Here is a 15,754-nt window from a genome sequence, read left to right on the forward strand (position 1 = left end):
AGCATTTGTACTTAAGATGGGGAGCTCTCTGTGTTGGGGTCTATTTAAAGCACTGAGCTGACAGATAAAGCTGGTCATTAGCTAGGTAATATTGGGTTCCATAAGAGAACTAAAAGAAGTTACTTAGCAACACAAAATGTTGGAGTGATGAAAGACCTCTTTTTTAGTGCTGTATTTGGTCTTTCTTCATTTGGTTTGTGATATTTGGGAGAATTGAATCCATATCTAACTTCCAGGGTTAGCATAGAAGCTAACTCATAGTCTATGCTCCATTGATGCTTGTGTAAAGATGGGAGGGAAGAATGGAGGAGGAGGAGAAGAAGTGACGGTGGGTCTAAAGCTTAATGACTTGATTTATCACTAGTAAATATGGTGACAAGCAACATTTGAGAAACCAAACCCAACAGTAAGGGGTACTGTGGAACATGAGGCAGGGAGCTTCTCCAGGCTCCTGAGATGGTGTAGGCTTTTCTCTCCTTTTCCGTCTCTTCTTGGATCCATGGAATAAATTGAGCCACAGACACAAACATACCTGGCCTCCCTCTGAAGCCAGATCTTATGCCCCAACTGAAGACTCCCACTTGGAAGAGCCTCTGGGTTCCATGGCTAGTACAGACCATAGGTGCCCCACTGTCTCCCTGAGAATGAGAGAATGAAGAAGGTACAGTCTGCAAGGAATCAACAGTAGCTCTAGCAAGAGGTCAGGATAAGAGGGTCCTAGTGGCATTGGTTAGGGGCTTCACTCCTGGGCTTTCTCCCGAGAACCTAGAAAATGGTGGGGAATGTGAAGGATGGGGCTGAGGCAGGGGCTGAGTACCTGACAATTGCCTTTGGTGCCTGGTTCCTTCCAAGCACAAACCATGTTCCTGGAGAGCTGTTCTACCCTTTTGCTGCATTCTCTCCAGCTAATCTGCAGCACTCTCATCTTCTGCAGGTACATGTTTATGTTGTCATGTTGGTCTGGGAAATGAGGAAGCTAGTGTGAGAATGAGTGCTACATCAACCCTGAACACAACTCTGCCACATCACTGAAGGTGACAGGCCCACAAATTATCAGAGTTGAAGTCATGAAATGATGCAAACACTTAGCAAATAATAGACTCACAGAGTAGGAAGGCCTTAAACGTGACCTAATGTAATGACCCACTCAATCCAATAAGTGGCTTCTTCATTTCTGCTTATATGTATTTCCTCTGGAACAGCCTACTAAACCCCTAGCATTAGCTCCTGCCAGGAAATGCTAGGGTAAATTTTCTCCATGGCCTCACTATCTCCCCACAGCCAGTTTGGTCCTTGTGCAGAGTTTCAGAATAACCCAATTCCTGAGTATTATCCCAATGTCTCTGCCAGGCCAGTGGAGGAACCAGGAATATGACACACCTGTAAGTGCCAACTTGTGGAAAGGAAAGAACTGTAATTCTAAAGGACCTTCTGGCCTTTTCTCAATCCTACTGCCACCTTCCTAGAGTTTCTTCCTGTGTGACCGGCCTTGTGCCCTGCAAAAAGAGTCATTGATGACAAAGATTGGTTAGGGAATCACTAGCTCAGGTATCTCAGAATGATGGTCAACATGGACTTCATTAAATGATAAACAGACGGGGAGATGCACATTGTAAAATAGTCCATGAAGGAAGAATCCAAACTGGCTTTCTAAAGTGCTTCTGGGCTCAAAAAAAATTATCACTCTCATGTTTTGAGATTCTTCTATATTCCAGGTTTTCACTAGGGACCTTACAAGTATAATTGCGTTTAATTTAATCCACATAATGAATTCGAGGGAGACATTGCTGTCATTCTACAGGTGAGAAAAGTTAAGGATGAGTAAGGTGAAGGAGTTAGCTAGCTCAAGATTACAAAGCTAGAGTAGTGAGGCCAAAATCTTCCAGTGCAACATGCTTTCTAGGCAAGGGACACCTAAATGTAGGCTTTCTATGGATTTTGAAGGGAAGGCACATACCATACTCATAAGCTGTCACCCACTCTGCCATCCAACACCTGTCCCAGATCCTTTCCTTCATCTGTAGGCAGATGGGCATTTTGAAGTTAGTGAATTGTACTGGTGTGGCAAGCAGGAGAAGGGAGAGATCACTGTCAAGGTGGGATGGTTTATAATCTTTGTGAATAATTATCTTCTGCACTTGCTTTCTCTCCAAGCGGTCATCGCCGAATCTTCTGATTCCCATGACCACAGTAACATTTCCCAATACCATTTCTAACCTAAAAAACGAATATAATAACTTCAAACAATAATAATAGTCACACTGTATTTCACATTGGTCAATAGTACAGTTTACAATTGAATACTGAAAAAAAACAAAGCAGTGGATGTGTAGTGGCCTAGAGAGTGGCTAGAGATGAGAGCAGCAGGAGGTAGCAGCCCAGACTCTGAGCTAGTGAATCATCAGCCCAGGGACATTTCCCTGACTCAAAGAAGTGGAATTAATCCATCCAAAAGAATAGAATGTGAGTTCCTTGACAACAGAGAGTTTGACTGTCTTGTTTACCACTATATTACCAGCACTTAGAATAACACATAGTAGGTGTTCCATGAGTGTGTGTACAATGAATAAATACAGTGTATTGTCTACACATGTAGACAGGGAAGGCAAAAGGGAAGATTTGTATTTATTTTCCAATACTGGGTGCACAGCTACAATGAGTAGCCAACCTTTGGAGAAAGTAGGTATAGAGAAGACACTTTCTGATACAAAGCCAATGGGAACAAACTGGATTCATAACCCTTGTGCACTAACCCATTAAGCTACCCAGCCCAGACAAAAGATTGAGAAGATTTGATGTAAGTTAAGACAACATTTCAGAAACTTACAGGGTTCTTTGGAAGCAATGTGCAGCTGTCAAAACCCACCATCGATGTATGATTGAGCCTCCACAGAGGTGTTTCCGTGAGATCTGGATACTCACTTGCCATGGGAACTCACCTTCCTGGACTGCAAACAGTTCACGAAATCGTAATGATGATGAGTTTGAAAAGGCAGGTCGCTGGCCACATTGAACTTTGTCTGAAAGAGAAATGATTTTTTTTTTTTACAAATAGTTTATTGTCAAGTTGGTTTCCATATAACACCCAGTGCTCATCCCCACAAGTGCCCCCCTCCATGCCCATCTCCCCCCTCCCCCTCCACATCCATCAGTCCTCAGTTTGTTCTCAGCATTCAAGAGTCTCTCATGGTTTGCCTCTCTCCCTTTCCCCCACCATTTCCCCCCTTTTTCTCCCCCATGGTCCTCCATTAAGTTCCTCCTAATCCTCCTATATGTGCAAATGAAAGAGCCATTTGTACATGAGGAGCACTGAGGAACCCTTCTTATCTGGTATTCCCAGCATCTTCCCAGCTTAGACTAGTGCTAAAGCTGAGTGAAATAAGTGAGCAGGCACAGAGGGGACAGGTCTCAGAAAACACTAACAAAACACACTTCCGAGGTCTGTCCCTCACATTCAAAAAGAGCTGTGAGACCTGGAGAAGTCAGGGTGGAGATTCATTAGAAGCTGTCAAGAGGTTAAGGGGCAACATGAAATGGCTAAATGTATGCAGGATCCATTCAGGAGAATGCAACCATGCAGAATTTGGATAGGAAGAGTTAATATCAATAATTATATACTATAACAGAGGAATAGCTACACAACGTCAAGAGGACTCCAAGAATACCATAAGGTTAGGAGAGAGTAAAAGGACTCAACCTGGCAGGGTAGCCTCTCCACAAGGTTGGGGTTCAGAAATCACTAGAGAATGTGTGTTTGCAGCCCAAAGAAAAGCAGAGGTTTGGTAGTCCCTCTTGCTATGCAAGCAGGAAACACCCCTCTGAAGTACAGCTGGAGTGAGGTTGGAACATTCCTCTGGTAACAAGTAGACATGAGCAGGCGGGAACTTAGGTGTCAAGAGCCAGCTCATCACAGGGGTGTCAATGTCTATGTTGGGACTGCTGCCTTGAGGAGGCATAGGAGATTGGAAGGATTGGGAGAGCTGATGAAAGAAAAAGATATGACCACAAGGTGGCAGTAGCACACACATGCTTTATTTGAACAGGCCTGCATTCAGTAGAAGCCCTTTTTTAAAAAAATTTTTAAAGGTTTGTTTATTTATTTTTTACAGATAGTTTATTGTCAAGTTGGTTTCCATATAACACCCGGTGCTCATCCCCACAAGTGCCAGTAGAAGCCCTTTAACAACATGAGACCATCCAGAAGCTAAGGAAGGGAGCCACTATACCGAAGGGGAGGAGGACAACGGAACTCCCAGGTGAAAGTGATCAGAGAAGGGGCTTAACATCTAGGTAATGTTCCTCGGCAGCACAAATGGGAGTCTCTGAGTAAGAGAGCAATGAAGGGCAGCAGTGGTGTGGGGTGTTTATAATCACAGTCTTTATCATATGTATGACTGGCAGGTATTGGGTGCAGTTTCATGGGGAATGCAAAACAGACAGGCCATAAACGTCTAAAAACTACTTAGTTAGGCTATACTGAAAACAAGTGGAAGTATAAAAAATTAAGTTTGGCACCAACAGGCTTTGAGCTAATGGGTATCAGCTTGCTACGAAGAAATAAACAATCTGTGGTCTAGTAGACAAAAGTCATTTTTGGAGCCATTTATATAACAGGAGATCACTAAACAGGAGACAAGGCTCAAGCTTATAGAGGGACCCATGGCAGGAGCCACGCGCTATTGGATGTCTTTCCCTCCAACAGTGATACTGTAGGAGCAAGGAGAAGCAAACACAAACAAGCCAGACAGAACCAGGAAAAAAGCCCCTTCTTTCTGCAGTATCTGTCTAGTACTTTCTACTAAGGATAATTTTGTTTTCCAGATTAATTAAAATATAACTGACATATAACAGTGTGTAAGTTTAAGATGAACAGTGTGTCGACTTGATACACTTATGTATTGTGAAATGATTACTACCACGCGTTAACATCTCCACCATGTCCCATTATTACCATTTCTTTTTTCTAGTGAGAACATTTAAGATTTCCCTTCTCAGCAACTTTTAAGTATATAATATAGTATTATTAACTATAATCACCATGTTATTCATTATGTCCCTAGAATTTATTCATCTTCTAGCTGGAAATATGTATCCTTTGACCAACCTTTCCCCATTTCTCACAGCCTAGGCACCTGGTAACTACCATTCTACTCTGTTTCTATGAGCTTGTTTTTTTCTGATTCCATATGTAAGTGAGGTCATAAAGTATTTGTCCTTCTCTGTCTGACTTATTTCACTCAGCATAATGCCCTCAGGGTCTATTCATGTTGTTGCAAATGTCAGTATTTCCTTATCTCTTATGGCTAAATAATATTCATACATACATTTATGTATATATATATATATATATATTCATTCATCCATTGACAGACACTTAAGCTGTTTCTATAATTTAGCTATTGTGAATTGTGCTGAAATGAACATTAAAATGCAGTCATCTCTTTGAGATCCTGTTTTCATTTCCTTTGGGTCCCAGAAGTGGGATTGCTGGATCATACAGCAGTTCTGTTTGCAATTTTTTTAAGGAAACTCCATTCTGTTTTTTATAATGGTTGCATCAATTTACATTCCTCCCAACAGTGACAAGGGTTCCCTTTTTTCTACATCCTTGCCAATACTTGTTATCTCTTGTCTTTTTGATAAAAGCTATTCTAGCAGGTGTGAGGTGATATCTAATTGTGGTTTTGATTTGCATTCTCCTGATGATTAGTAATGTCTGTGTATCTGTTCATGTTTCATGTGTCTGTTGACCATTTGTATGTCTTCTTTGGAAAAATGTCTATTCAGTCCCTCTGTCCATTTTTTTTTTTTTTTTACAAATAGTTTATTGTCAAATTAGTTTCTACAACCTCTGTCCATTTTTTAATAAAAATCTTTTTGAGTATTAAATTATACAAGCTCTTTATATATTTTGGATATCAAGCCTTTACTGGATATATGATTTGCAAACATTTTATCCCATTCAGTAGGTTGCCTTTTAGTTTGTTGACTTTTTCTTTTACTGAAGCATTTTAGTTTGTGTAGTTTCTCTTATTGTTTCCTTTGATTGCTTGTGTTTTTGGTGTCACAACCAAAAAACTGTGAAAACCAATGTCACTGAACTTTTTCCCTTTGTTTTCTTATGAGAGTTTTATTTATGTTTAAGGCTTTAACCCATTTCAAGTGAATTTTGATGTGTGGTGTAAGGTATTCATTCATGTAATCATCTAGTTTTCTCCCAAACTGTTAATTGAAGAGACTGTTTTTCCCTATTGAGTATTCTTTGGCTCTGTGTCAAATATTAGTTGAACATGTATGTGAGAGTTTATTTCTGAGCTGTCAATTTTTTTTGCATTGGGCTTTGTGTCTTATTTTATTCACTATAGCTTTGTGTGATGCCTCCAAGTTTATTCTTTCTCAGAATTTCTTTGGCTATTCAGAATCTTTGGTAATTCCATACAAATTTTAAGATTTTTTTCCTATTTCTGAAATAAATGTCTTTGTAATTTTGATAGAGATTGTGTTACTTCCATAGATGGTTTTGAGTAGCATTGACATGTTAACAATATCAATTCTGATACATAAACATGGGCTATTTTTCCGTTTGTTTATGTCTTCCTGTTTTTTTCATTAAAGTCATAGTTTCAGTGTAGAGATTTTTCATCTATTTTGGTTAAATTTATTCCTATTCTTTGATGCTACTGTGAATGGGATTACTTTCCTTATCCCATTTTCAGATATATTGTTGTTTGACTATGGAAATGCAACTGATTTCTGTGTTGATCTTGTATCCTGAAACTTTACTGAATTAATTAATTGGTTTTTTGGCAGAGTTATGTATTTTCTATATATAAGACTACATCATCTGCAAATAAGACAATTTTACTTTTCCCTTTTTAGTTTACAAGCATTTTATTTTATTTTATTGCCTGATTGCTCTGGCTAGGACTTGAATAAGTGAGAATGGGTATCTTTGTCTTGCTCCTGGTCTTAAGAGGAAAAGCTTTAATAATATTAGCTGTGGGTTTGTCATATAAGGCCATTATTATGTTGAGGTATATTCCTTCCATAATCAATATGGTGAGCATTTTTATCACGAAATGATCATGTGCTTTGTCAAATGCTACTTCTGCATCTATTGAGATGATCATGTGATTTTTATTTTTCATTCAATTAATGTGATGTGTCACATGTATTGATTTGTAAACCATCCTTTCATCCCAGGAATAAACACCACTTGATTATTGGTTTATGATCCTTTTAATTTGGTATTGAATTTGGTTTGTTAATATTTTGTTGAGAATTTGTGTATCTATATTCATCAGGGATATTGGTCAGTAGTTTGTTTTTGTTTTTTTTTTCTCTTTTAGCATCCTTATCTGGCTTTGGTATTAGAGTATGTTGGCCTTGTGAAATAAGTTTGGGGATATAATGAAATACAACTAGAGTTTCAAGTAATTTTTTTCAGATCAAATTTAATTGAGGTAAAAATGGCACTCATAAATTAAATAAAAATTATTGTGGTTCTGTCTAAACTTTGTCAGTGTTTCAAGTCTTAAAAATAGTTCCTCTGAGACTCTTGAATAATGACAAAAACTGAGGACTGATGGATGTGGGGGGGAGGAGGGATGGGCATGGAGGAGGGCACTTGTGGGGATGAGCACTGAGTGTTCTGTGGAAACTAGTTTGACAATAAACTATTAGAAAAAATAAATAAATAAAAACATAAAAAAAAAAATAGTTCCTCTGAGGGGCACCTGGGTGGCTCAGTTGGTTAAGCGTCTGACTTTGGCTCAGGTCATGATCTCATGGTTGTGGGTTCAAGCCCCGTGTCTGGCTCTGTGCTAACAGCTCAGATCCTGGAAACTGCTTCTGATTCTGGTCTCCCTCTCTCTCTGGCCCTCCCCTGCTCACACTGCCTCTCTCTCTCTCTCTCTCAGAAATAAATAAAACATTAAAAAAAAGTTCCTCTGATTTAGGACAGTTTGGGATCTTTATATGTGAGTTCAGCTGATGTAACTTGAACAAAGCCATGTCCCATATTTAAGGAAATTGTTGTATGCTATTCCTCAATAAGTACCACTGAAAGTCACTTCTTGTTTTTCATCTGTTAGTCATAGAGGCCACCAAATACATGACCTAAATATATGTGTAAAATCCATACTTAAATTCATAACTTTATGCTAAAACTTTATATTACTAAAATTCTAGATTCTATTGTATGTTAATAACCACTGAAAATGGATTAAAATTATCTAAAAATTCCTTACAAAGTTGTTGAAGCATCTAAATATGCTTCAATGTAGCATTCAAACTAAAATGTTTTCATAAAAACATGTCAGTATTTTATAAGTTCTTATTTAAATCCATAAAAATATTTAAAAACTAGTTAAATTAATTAAACTATTATTCTCATATTAAAGTTTTAACACTCAACTTTTTAAGATGTATATTCTGTTAATTCCAAATATTATTCAAGTTTCATTTTCTGGTATTCTTATTTGGCTTTTAAATATTAGCTTACTAAGGGTGCTTGGGTGGCTCAGTTGGTTAATTGTCTGACTTTTGATTTTAGCCTAGGTAATGATCCCAGGGTCATGGGGATTGAGCCCTGTGTGAGGCTTCGCACTGAATGTGGGGCCTGCTTAAGATTCTCCCTCCCTCTCTCTCTCCCTCTCTCTCTCCCTCCGTCCCTCTTCCTCCTTCTCCCTCTCCCTCTCCCTCTCTGGGAGACACAGACTCCGAAGCAGGCCCCAGAATCTGAGCTGTCAGCACAGAGCCTGACACAAGACGCTAACTCACAAGCCACAACATCATGACCTGAGCCGAAGATCATGACTGAGCCACCTAGGCACCCTGATACGTTGCATTTCTATTTTTATTTGTTTTAAGATTTAAAATTTTCTCTTTTGATTTCTTCTTTAACCCATTGGTTGTTCGGGAATTTATTGTTTAGTTTCCACATCTTGCCTCTTCTTCATTTCTAAGTTCACTACATTGTGGTCAGAAAAGGTAGTTGATATTACTCCAATGTTCTCAAAACTTCTAAGATTGTGTGTGTGTGTGTTTTATCATATAATCTATCCTACAGAATGTCCCTTGTGAACTCTGGAAGAATATGTATTCTGATGATGCTTGATAGAACAGTCAATACATGTCTTAAATAAACTTAATAGTTTATTTGCTCTGGATTATGATTCAATTCCAATGTTTTCTTTTGATTTTGTCTGAGTGTCCTATCCATTGTTTACAGTAGGGTAGTAAACTCTCCTACTGTTAATTATATTTTTGTCTCTGTCTCTTTTCATTCCATTAGAATTTGTTTAATATATTCCAGTGCTGCAATTTTGAGTGCATATATATTTACTATTGTTATATTTTCTTGATGTATATTTTCTTGACTTTTTAATCATTGTATAATGCCCTTCTTTATCTCTTGTTATTTCCTTTGGCATAAGATACATTTTGTCTAATAATTATGGCTACCTTCACTTTTCTTTTGTTTTCCACTTGCATGAAATCTTTTTCCATCTCTTTACTTTGAGTCTACATGTGTCTTTAGGGATAAAATGAGTTTCCTGTAGACAGTGTAGAGTTGGGTCTTCTTTTTTTTTTTAACCCATCCAGACATTCTGTGCCTTCCCATTAATTAATTTAATTCATTTCATAATTAGAGTGACTATTGACATGTAAAGATGTACTACTGCCATCATATCGTTTGCCTTCTGGTTGTTTTGTATCAACATTGTATCTTTCCTCCTGTTTCTGTCTACCTTTGTTAAGTGGTGGTTTTCCATGGGGATTTGCTCAGTCTCCCCTTTTGTTATGTTTTGTGGCTCTCCTCTAGGTTTTTAGTTTGTGGTTACCATGTGGCTTACGTAAAACAACTCATAAAAAATGCTGATAGCACCTAATTTTCATTTGGCTTTTAAAAGTCCTACCCTTTTAACCCTTCACTTTTATATTTTTCATGTCACAATTTACCTTTTTTTTATGCTGTGAATTCATTGAAAAATTATAGTAGCTATAGTTATTTTTAATGCTCTTTTCCTTTAGCCTTTATAATATAATTGATTAACACTGCATTCTAATACAGGGTTCCAGTTTCCTAATTCTGACTGTCTTTCACCTTTGCTAGAGTATTGTGTACTTTCATTTGCTTTTATGTCACTGATAAGCATTTTTTCATTTTAGCCTGAAGGACTCCTTTCAGCATTTCTTACAAGGCAGATCTAGTGATGGTGTACTGTCTCAGCTTTTGTTTGTCTGGCAAAGGCTTTATTTCTTTTTCATATCTGAAGGATACCTTGTTGGATAAAGTATTCCTGGCTGGCAAGTTTTATCTTTCAACACTTTTAACATGTCGTTCCATTCTCTCCTGACCTGTAGATTTTCTGCTGAGACATCTGAAGATGGCTGAGTGATGGTTCCTTTGTAGGTTACTTTCTTAAAACAAAAATCTTGAACTCTACCTTGCTTGTACATAAAATTTGAAAATAAATGGGTTGCATATCTAAATGTAAAGGATGAAAAATAAACTTCTAGAAAATAAAATAGGAAAATATCTTTATCAACTTGGGATGAGGAAAATTTTTATTCAAGACAAAATCATATAAATGCTGAAACAATGGCAGCTAACAAATTTTCAGTATTTACAAAGTGACTGGCACTGTTCTCAGAGCTTTAAAAATATTTAATCCTCACACTAACCTTAATATTACCATTTTACAGATGAAGAGATGAATACAAAGATATTTAGTAATTCATTCTGAAATGACATAGCAAGTATGCGGAGGAAATGTAATTATTTGCAGACAATCTAACTTCAGAGGCTCACATTATGCTACAGGTATGACTGTGTTTATAATCTGGGATTATCATAAACACAATCAAATAAAAGTCAGTACTTTTTTTTTTTACCATAAGTAAAAATATTGATGAACTTTTACATAAATTTACAATTTTTACATTTTGTCCAAAATAGAATTTGAAGAGTGTTGAAGAATTAGGAGAAACTATTTTGCAGCACACATAAGAGACAGAGGCTAATGTCATTAAAAAAAATTTTTTTAAGTTCCTACAAACCAGTTTACAACACCCATTCAAATAAGAAAAATAAGAAAACTATAGGAACTGGTAATTCTCAAAAGAATAAGTGGAAAATGTTACAAGTGAGGGTGTAAAGAGTGGTCTTGTGGCCAGATACATTTCAGTAATACCAGATTAAATAAAATTATTCTATTTTCTTTACAGTGAGATTTGTCAAAACTTTTACTATGTGAATATCTACTGTGACTCTACAGAAAAAGTAATGAAGAGAACATTTCTACATCTTCTTGTCTAATGATAAGCTTCTAACAGGACCAGGGTTCTGCAGAACATACTTGAACATGGTGCATTGACTCATTTGCTCTTATAATAACAGTCCTATAACTTTTCTCACTTTATGAGATTAAGTAATTTAATAGAGGTGGTCTAAGTTAATAAGATCTTTATTCCACTGTGGTCCCAGCACTATGCTGAGTCCAGAAAGATCCTTGATACATTTACAAAGAGGGGAGTGGAGACTGGAGAAGCAGAGGCAATTGCTAAGTTGTTGCTCCAAGTCCCCTGTATTTTCAGAACTCTGGGTTCAGACTCTGGGGGATCATTTTAAATGGCATTATTCACTAAGCCCAAAATGTCTACTTCAATTGTGGTCTCCTCATTTCCTGAGCCATTTGCTCTAACTCAGCCCTCCCTCAGGATTCTACATCAACTCCACAGGAACCAGGTAAGAGGTTGCAGAGCTCTCTCCATCCCCTGTTCTGGGTTAGCCTGGCACAGACCTGGCTCTTCTTGGGCATATCCCTTGAGTGCCATGAGCAGTGGAATTAGAAGCTGGAGCATCTTCTTTTCATTCCAGTCCAGAATTGCCCAACCTATGCCTCTAGCCAAAGCTGATGAAGTGCCAGCTGCAGCTGTTTCAGTTGGGGCCATCACAAATGCATGGGAAAGCTGATCCTGGGTGACATCACAGTAAGCCTGGGGTTAGAGAGGAAACAGGGGATGCAGGGATGCCTGGCTTAATGAGTCTGTGTGCCCAATCCTTCCCTGTATTCTGTGTGCCGTGAGGAATAAAGGGCACCATATTAGGCATACTTTTGCCTGCACACTCCCTTCCCACTTTCGACTCTGAGCCTCTTGAGAATCCACATAGTCTACCATGCACTTTGACATCAAATAGCTATGGGTCCTTCAGTAAGTTTTCATATATATATATTTTTTTTATCTCAAAGCTCTCTCTGACTTTTTAGAAGATTTGACTTTATTGTGACATTAATGGGGAGAGTGATGGAATGAAAGTAGGTCATATAGTCACATATGCATGAAACGATTACTCTGAGTATAACACAGAGATTATTTTAGAGAGGATGAAACTAGAAAAGAGAATATAATTTAAGAAGTGGTTCCAGAAATGCAGATGAAAGAGGGTGGTGACCTAAAGTAGTAAAGAAGGTGGCAAATATTAGTTTGCCAAAGCTACCATAACAAAGTACCACATACTGCGTGGTTTAAACAGCAGAAATTTCTCAATTCTGGAGGCTGGGAAGTCCTAGGTCAAGGTGTCAACAGGGTTGGTTACCTTCTGAGGGCCATAATGGAAGAATCTGTTCTAGGCCTCTCCCTTTGGTGTGCAGATGGCCACCCTCTTGCTGCCTCTTCACATAGTCTTCTCTCTGTGGACATGTACTCCTGGTATCTCTTCCTCTTTTTTAAAAATTTAATTCTATTTTAATTCCGGTACAGGTAACATATACTGTTATATTAGTTTCAGGTGTACAATATAGCAATTCAACACTTTTAGACATGACCCAGTCTCACAAATATCTCACAATGTATCACAACAACATTCCTTAATCCCCATCATGTCCCTCTGGTAACCATCTTCCTCCTTTTATAAAAACATGAGTCATATTAGATTAGGGCCTAATTTTAACTTAATCATCTCTTTAAAGACTTTCTCTCCAAATGATTATATTCTGAGGTACTGGGGGCTGGGATGTCAACATACGAATTTTAAGAGGGACACATTCAGCCTGTAACAGTGGAGTTACTAAGAAACAGATGCAATTGAGAGATACTAAAGAGGTTGAATATAAAAGTAATGTGATTGATGAGCTATACAGGATGAACAGGCAGATACAAATACAGATTTGAAAATTATGGGTAGAAGTGTAAGTAGGAAAGCCATCCATCTATTGAAGTCACCGGAATGGATGAGACTGTCCCCTGAGGAGGTATGGAGAGAAAAGCAAAGAAGGCCTAGGGCTGAGCCCAGAAGAACTGTCTTCATTTACCGTCATACAGAGGAAGCAGAGCAGGAAAAGGAGGCTGGCAACTGCCAGAAGTACTATAGGAAAATAAGAATCAGGTGTTTGCTGTGCAAAATAGGACTAGGATGTTCTGAAGAAGAGCAATGCCTCCTGATTAAAGATAACCCCTCCATGTGTCCTCTGAACCCCCCACGTCCTCAAGAATCTGATACTATAACTATACATTCCCTTCCTAGTCCTCATGCTCTTTTTCTCTTCCACATCTTTCTTATCTTTAAATGTGTTCAAGTCATTTCCACCTTAAAACCTTCTAAATAAACACGGTCTCAAAATGCTCTCCCTCTACTCTCACAGAATTCGGGAAAGTGCCTTACTCACTATTACTGATTTATTATAAAGAATGCAACTCAGGAACAACCAAATGGAAAAGATACACAGAACAAGGTATGGGGAAGGAACATGGGGTTTTCAGGCCCTCTCTAGGTATGCCCCCATTCCAGCACCACCATGTGTTCACCAACTTAGATGTTCTCTGAGCCCCTTCAGGTAAGGTTTTTATGTTGGCTTCATTATGTAGGCATGATTGACTAAATTACTGGCCACTGGTGGTTAATTCAGTTTCCAGCTCTCAGGCTGAAAGTTCCAACCTTCTAATCAGGAGATCTTCTAATCAGGAGATCAGTTCCCCTGGCAACCAGCCCCTTATCCTAAGGGGTTTTTCAAGTCACCACATTAACATAAACTCAGGTGTGGTTGAAAAAGGCTTGTTATGGATAACAAGAGACACTCCTTCCTTACCACCTAAGAGCTATTTTAGGGGCCAGGACAAGAATCACGTATTAAAGATGCTTCTATTGTTCTTAGCACTTAGTAAATTACAAAGATTTTAAGGGCTCTGGCCAGGGACCCAGATGAAGACCACTACATATATTTCTTACTATATCGCAAGATTACAACAATATTCCCCAGACACCTACAAGAACCCCCAGTTACCTACAAGTCTCCCTACTACTACCTATAAGACTTCTCAATTACCTGCGAGGCTTGCTCCCTCCTTCCTTAAGGTCTCTTTTGTCACCTTGTCAGTTAGACCTCCCTGTCACTCCACTAAAAGCAGCATCAGCTACCTTCCCCAACCTGCACTCCCTATCCTCTCTCCCGGCTTTAATTTCCTATAGCACTTATGACCATCTGGTTAGATTGTCAGTCTAAATATTCAGAACTTATTTAATTACTGTCTCTTCCACTAGACTATAACCTTAGTGAGGGCAAAAGCTTTTTATTTTTTATTTACTCCTATATCCCTAGTTCTTAGAGAATTGCTTGGTGTACATATTAAACACTTAATAAATAGTTGGAATGAATAAATGCCCTGAGAAGAAAAAGCTGACCTCCCACTTAAGGTAGAGATTGACATGGGAATGTTGGTGTGCTCTTCCTTGATGAGTTGTATTATCTTGAGCAAGTCAAAGTTTGTTTCCTCTCCCCTTATGGGTTTTTCAAGAGGATGAGTCAAAATAACGTGAGAATTAACTATGGTTATGTCTAAAAGCACAATGTGGAGTAGTAATGGCCTTTGGAGCTGGGCAGAACTGGGTTTGGATTGTGGCATGATATTTAGAGTAATTAGTCAGGATTCTTCAGGGAAACAGAACCCAAAGGCTATTATTATATATCATATATGTAATGATTTATTATTATAAGGTATTAGCTCATGCAATTATGGAAGCTAAGAAGTCCCATTATCGGCCATTTGCAAACTGGAAACCCAAGAAAACCATTGGTATAGTATGAAGCCTCAGACCCAGAAAGCCAATGGTGTAGTTCTAGTCCAAGTCCAAATGCCTAAGAAATAAGATAACTAGTGATGTAAGTTCTAGTCCAACTCTAAAGGCCTGAGATCCAGCGTGGTAATTGTGTAAGTTGGAGGGCAGAAGGCTGATGTCACAGCTCACATAAGCAGAGAGAGCGAATTTTCCCTTCTCCCATCTTTTTATTCTATTCAGGCCTTCAACTGATTGGAGAATGTCTGCCCACATTGGGAAGAACCATCTGCTTTATTCTATCAACAAATTCAGAGGGTAATCTCATCTGGAAACACCCTCACAGACACACTCAGAAATAATATTTAACTAGATATCTGGGCACTCCATGATCCAGTCAAGTTGACACACAAAATTAACCCCCCAGACTCAGTAAACTTTGATTCTGTTCTTGTTCCTTAACTTGTCCTAGGCTGCCTTCTTTCCTGTGAAATGAGGAAAGGAGATAACTTGGTCTAGTTTACAGGGTTATTCTGCAGATTAAATGTGATGGCAAATACAAAACTTTAACATGAAGAAAGCCATCAGAACAAGCCAGTGCCCTATCCTTCCACAATGCCAGGTACCTCACTCAGAATCCAAGAGGGTTAGATGTAAAGATGACCTCAGAGACTGTGTATACCTGGGACAATGATC

At 38.4% G+C, this 15,754-nt stretch overlaps 1 protein-coding gene across 1 annotated transcript; it reads right to left on the reverse strand.

The window, feature by feature from the left end:
• Window positions 1-335: 335 nt before the first annotated feature.
• Window positions 336-11,912, reverse strand: LOC120224105 (serine protease-like protein 51). The gene is made up of 5 exons (XM_039222340.1): window positions 11,808-11,912; window positions 2,828-3,020; window positions 1,958-2,217; window positions 818-960; window positions 336-638 (listed from the first exon to the last, which is right to left on the reverse strand). Exons 1-5 carry the CDS (start codon window positions 11,866-11,868, stop codon window positions 342-344), a joined length of 954 nt encoding a protein of 317 aa, XP_039078271.1. The 5' UTR covers window positions 11,869-11,912; the 3' UTR covers window positions 336-341.
• Window positions 11,913-15,754: the final 3,842 nt, after the last annotated feature.

This window comes from Hyaena hyaena, unplaced genomic scaffold, assembly GCF_003009895.1.
Source record: "Hyaena hyaena isolate Hyena2069 unplaced genomic scaffold, ASM300989v1 scaffold_1104, whole genome shotgun sequence".
Lineage (NCBI taxonomy): Eukaryota > Metazoa > Chordata > Mammalia > Carnivora > Hyaenidae > Hyaena > Hyaena hyaena.

Coding starts and splice junctions, on each gene's coding strand:
- LOC120224105 (XM_039222340.1), bottom strand. CDS start 11,868: ATGCTCCAGCTTCTAATTCCACTGCTCATGGCACTCAAGGGATATGCC. Junction 2,218..2,827: donor CATTGCTTCCAAAGAACCCT/GTAAGTTTCTGA, acceptor TTCGTTTTTTAG/GTTAGAAATGGTATTGGGAA. Junction 961..1,957: donor GGTGACAGCTTATGAGTATG/GTATGTGCCTTC, acceptor CTCATTTCCCAG/ACCAACATGACAACATAAAC.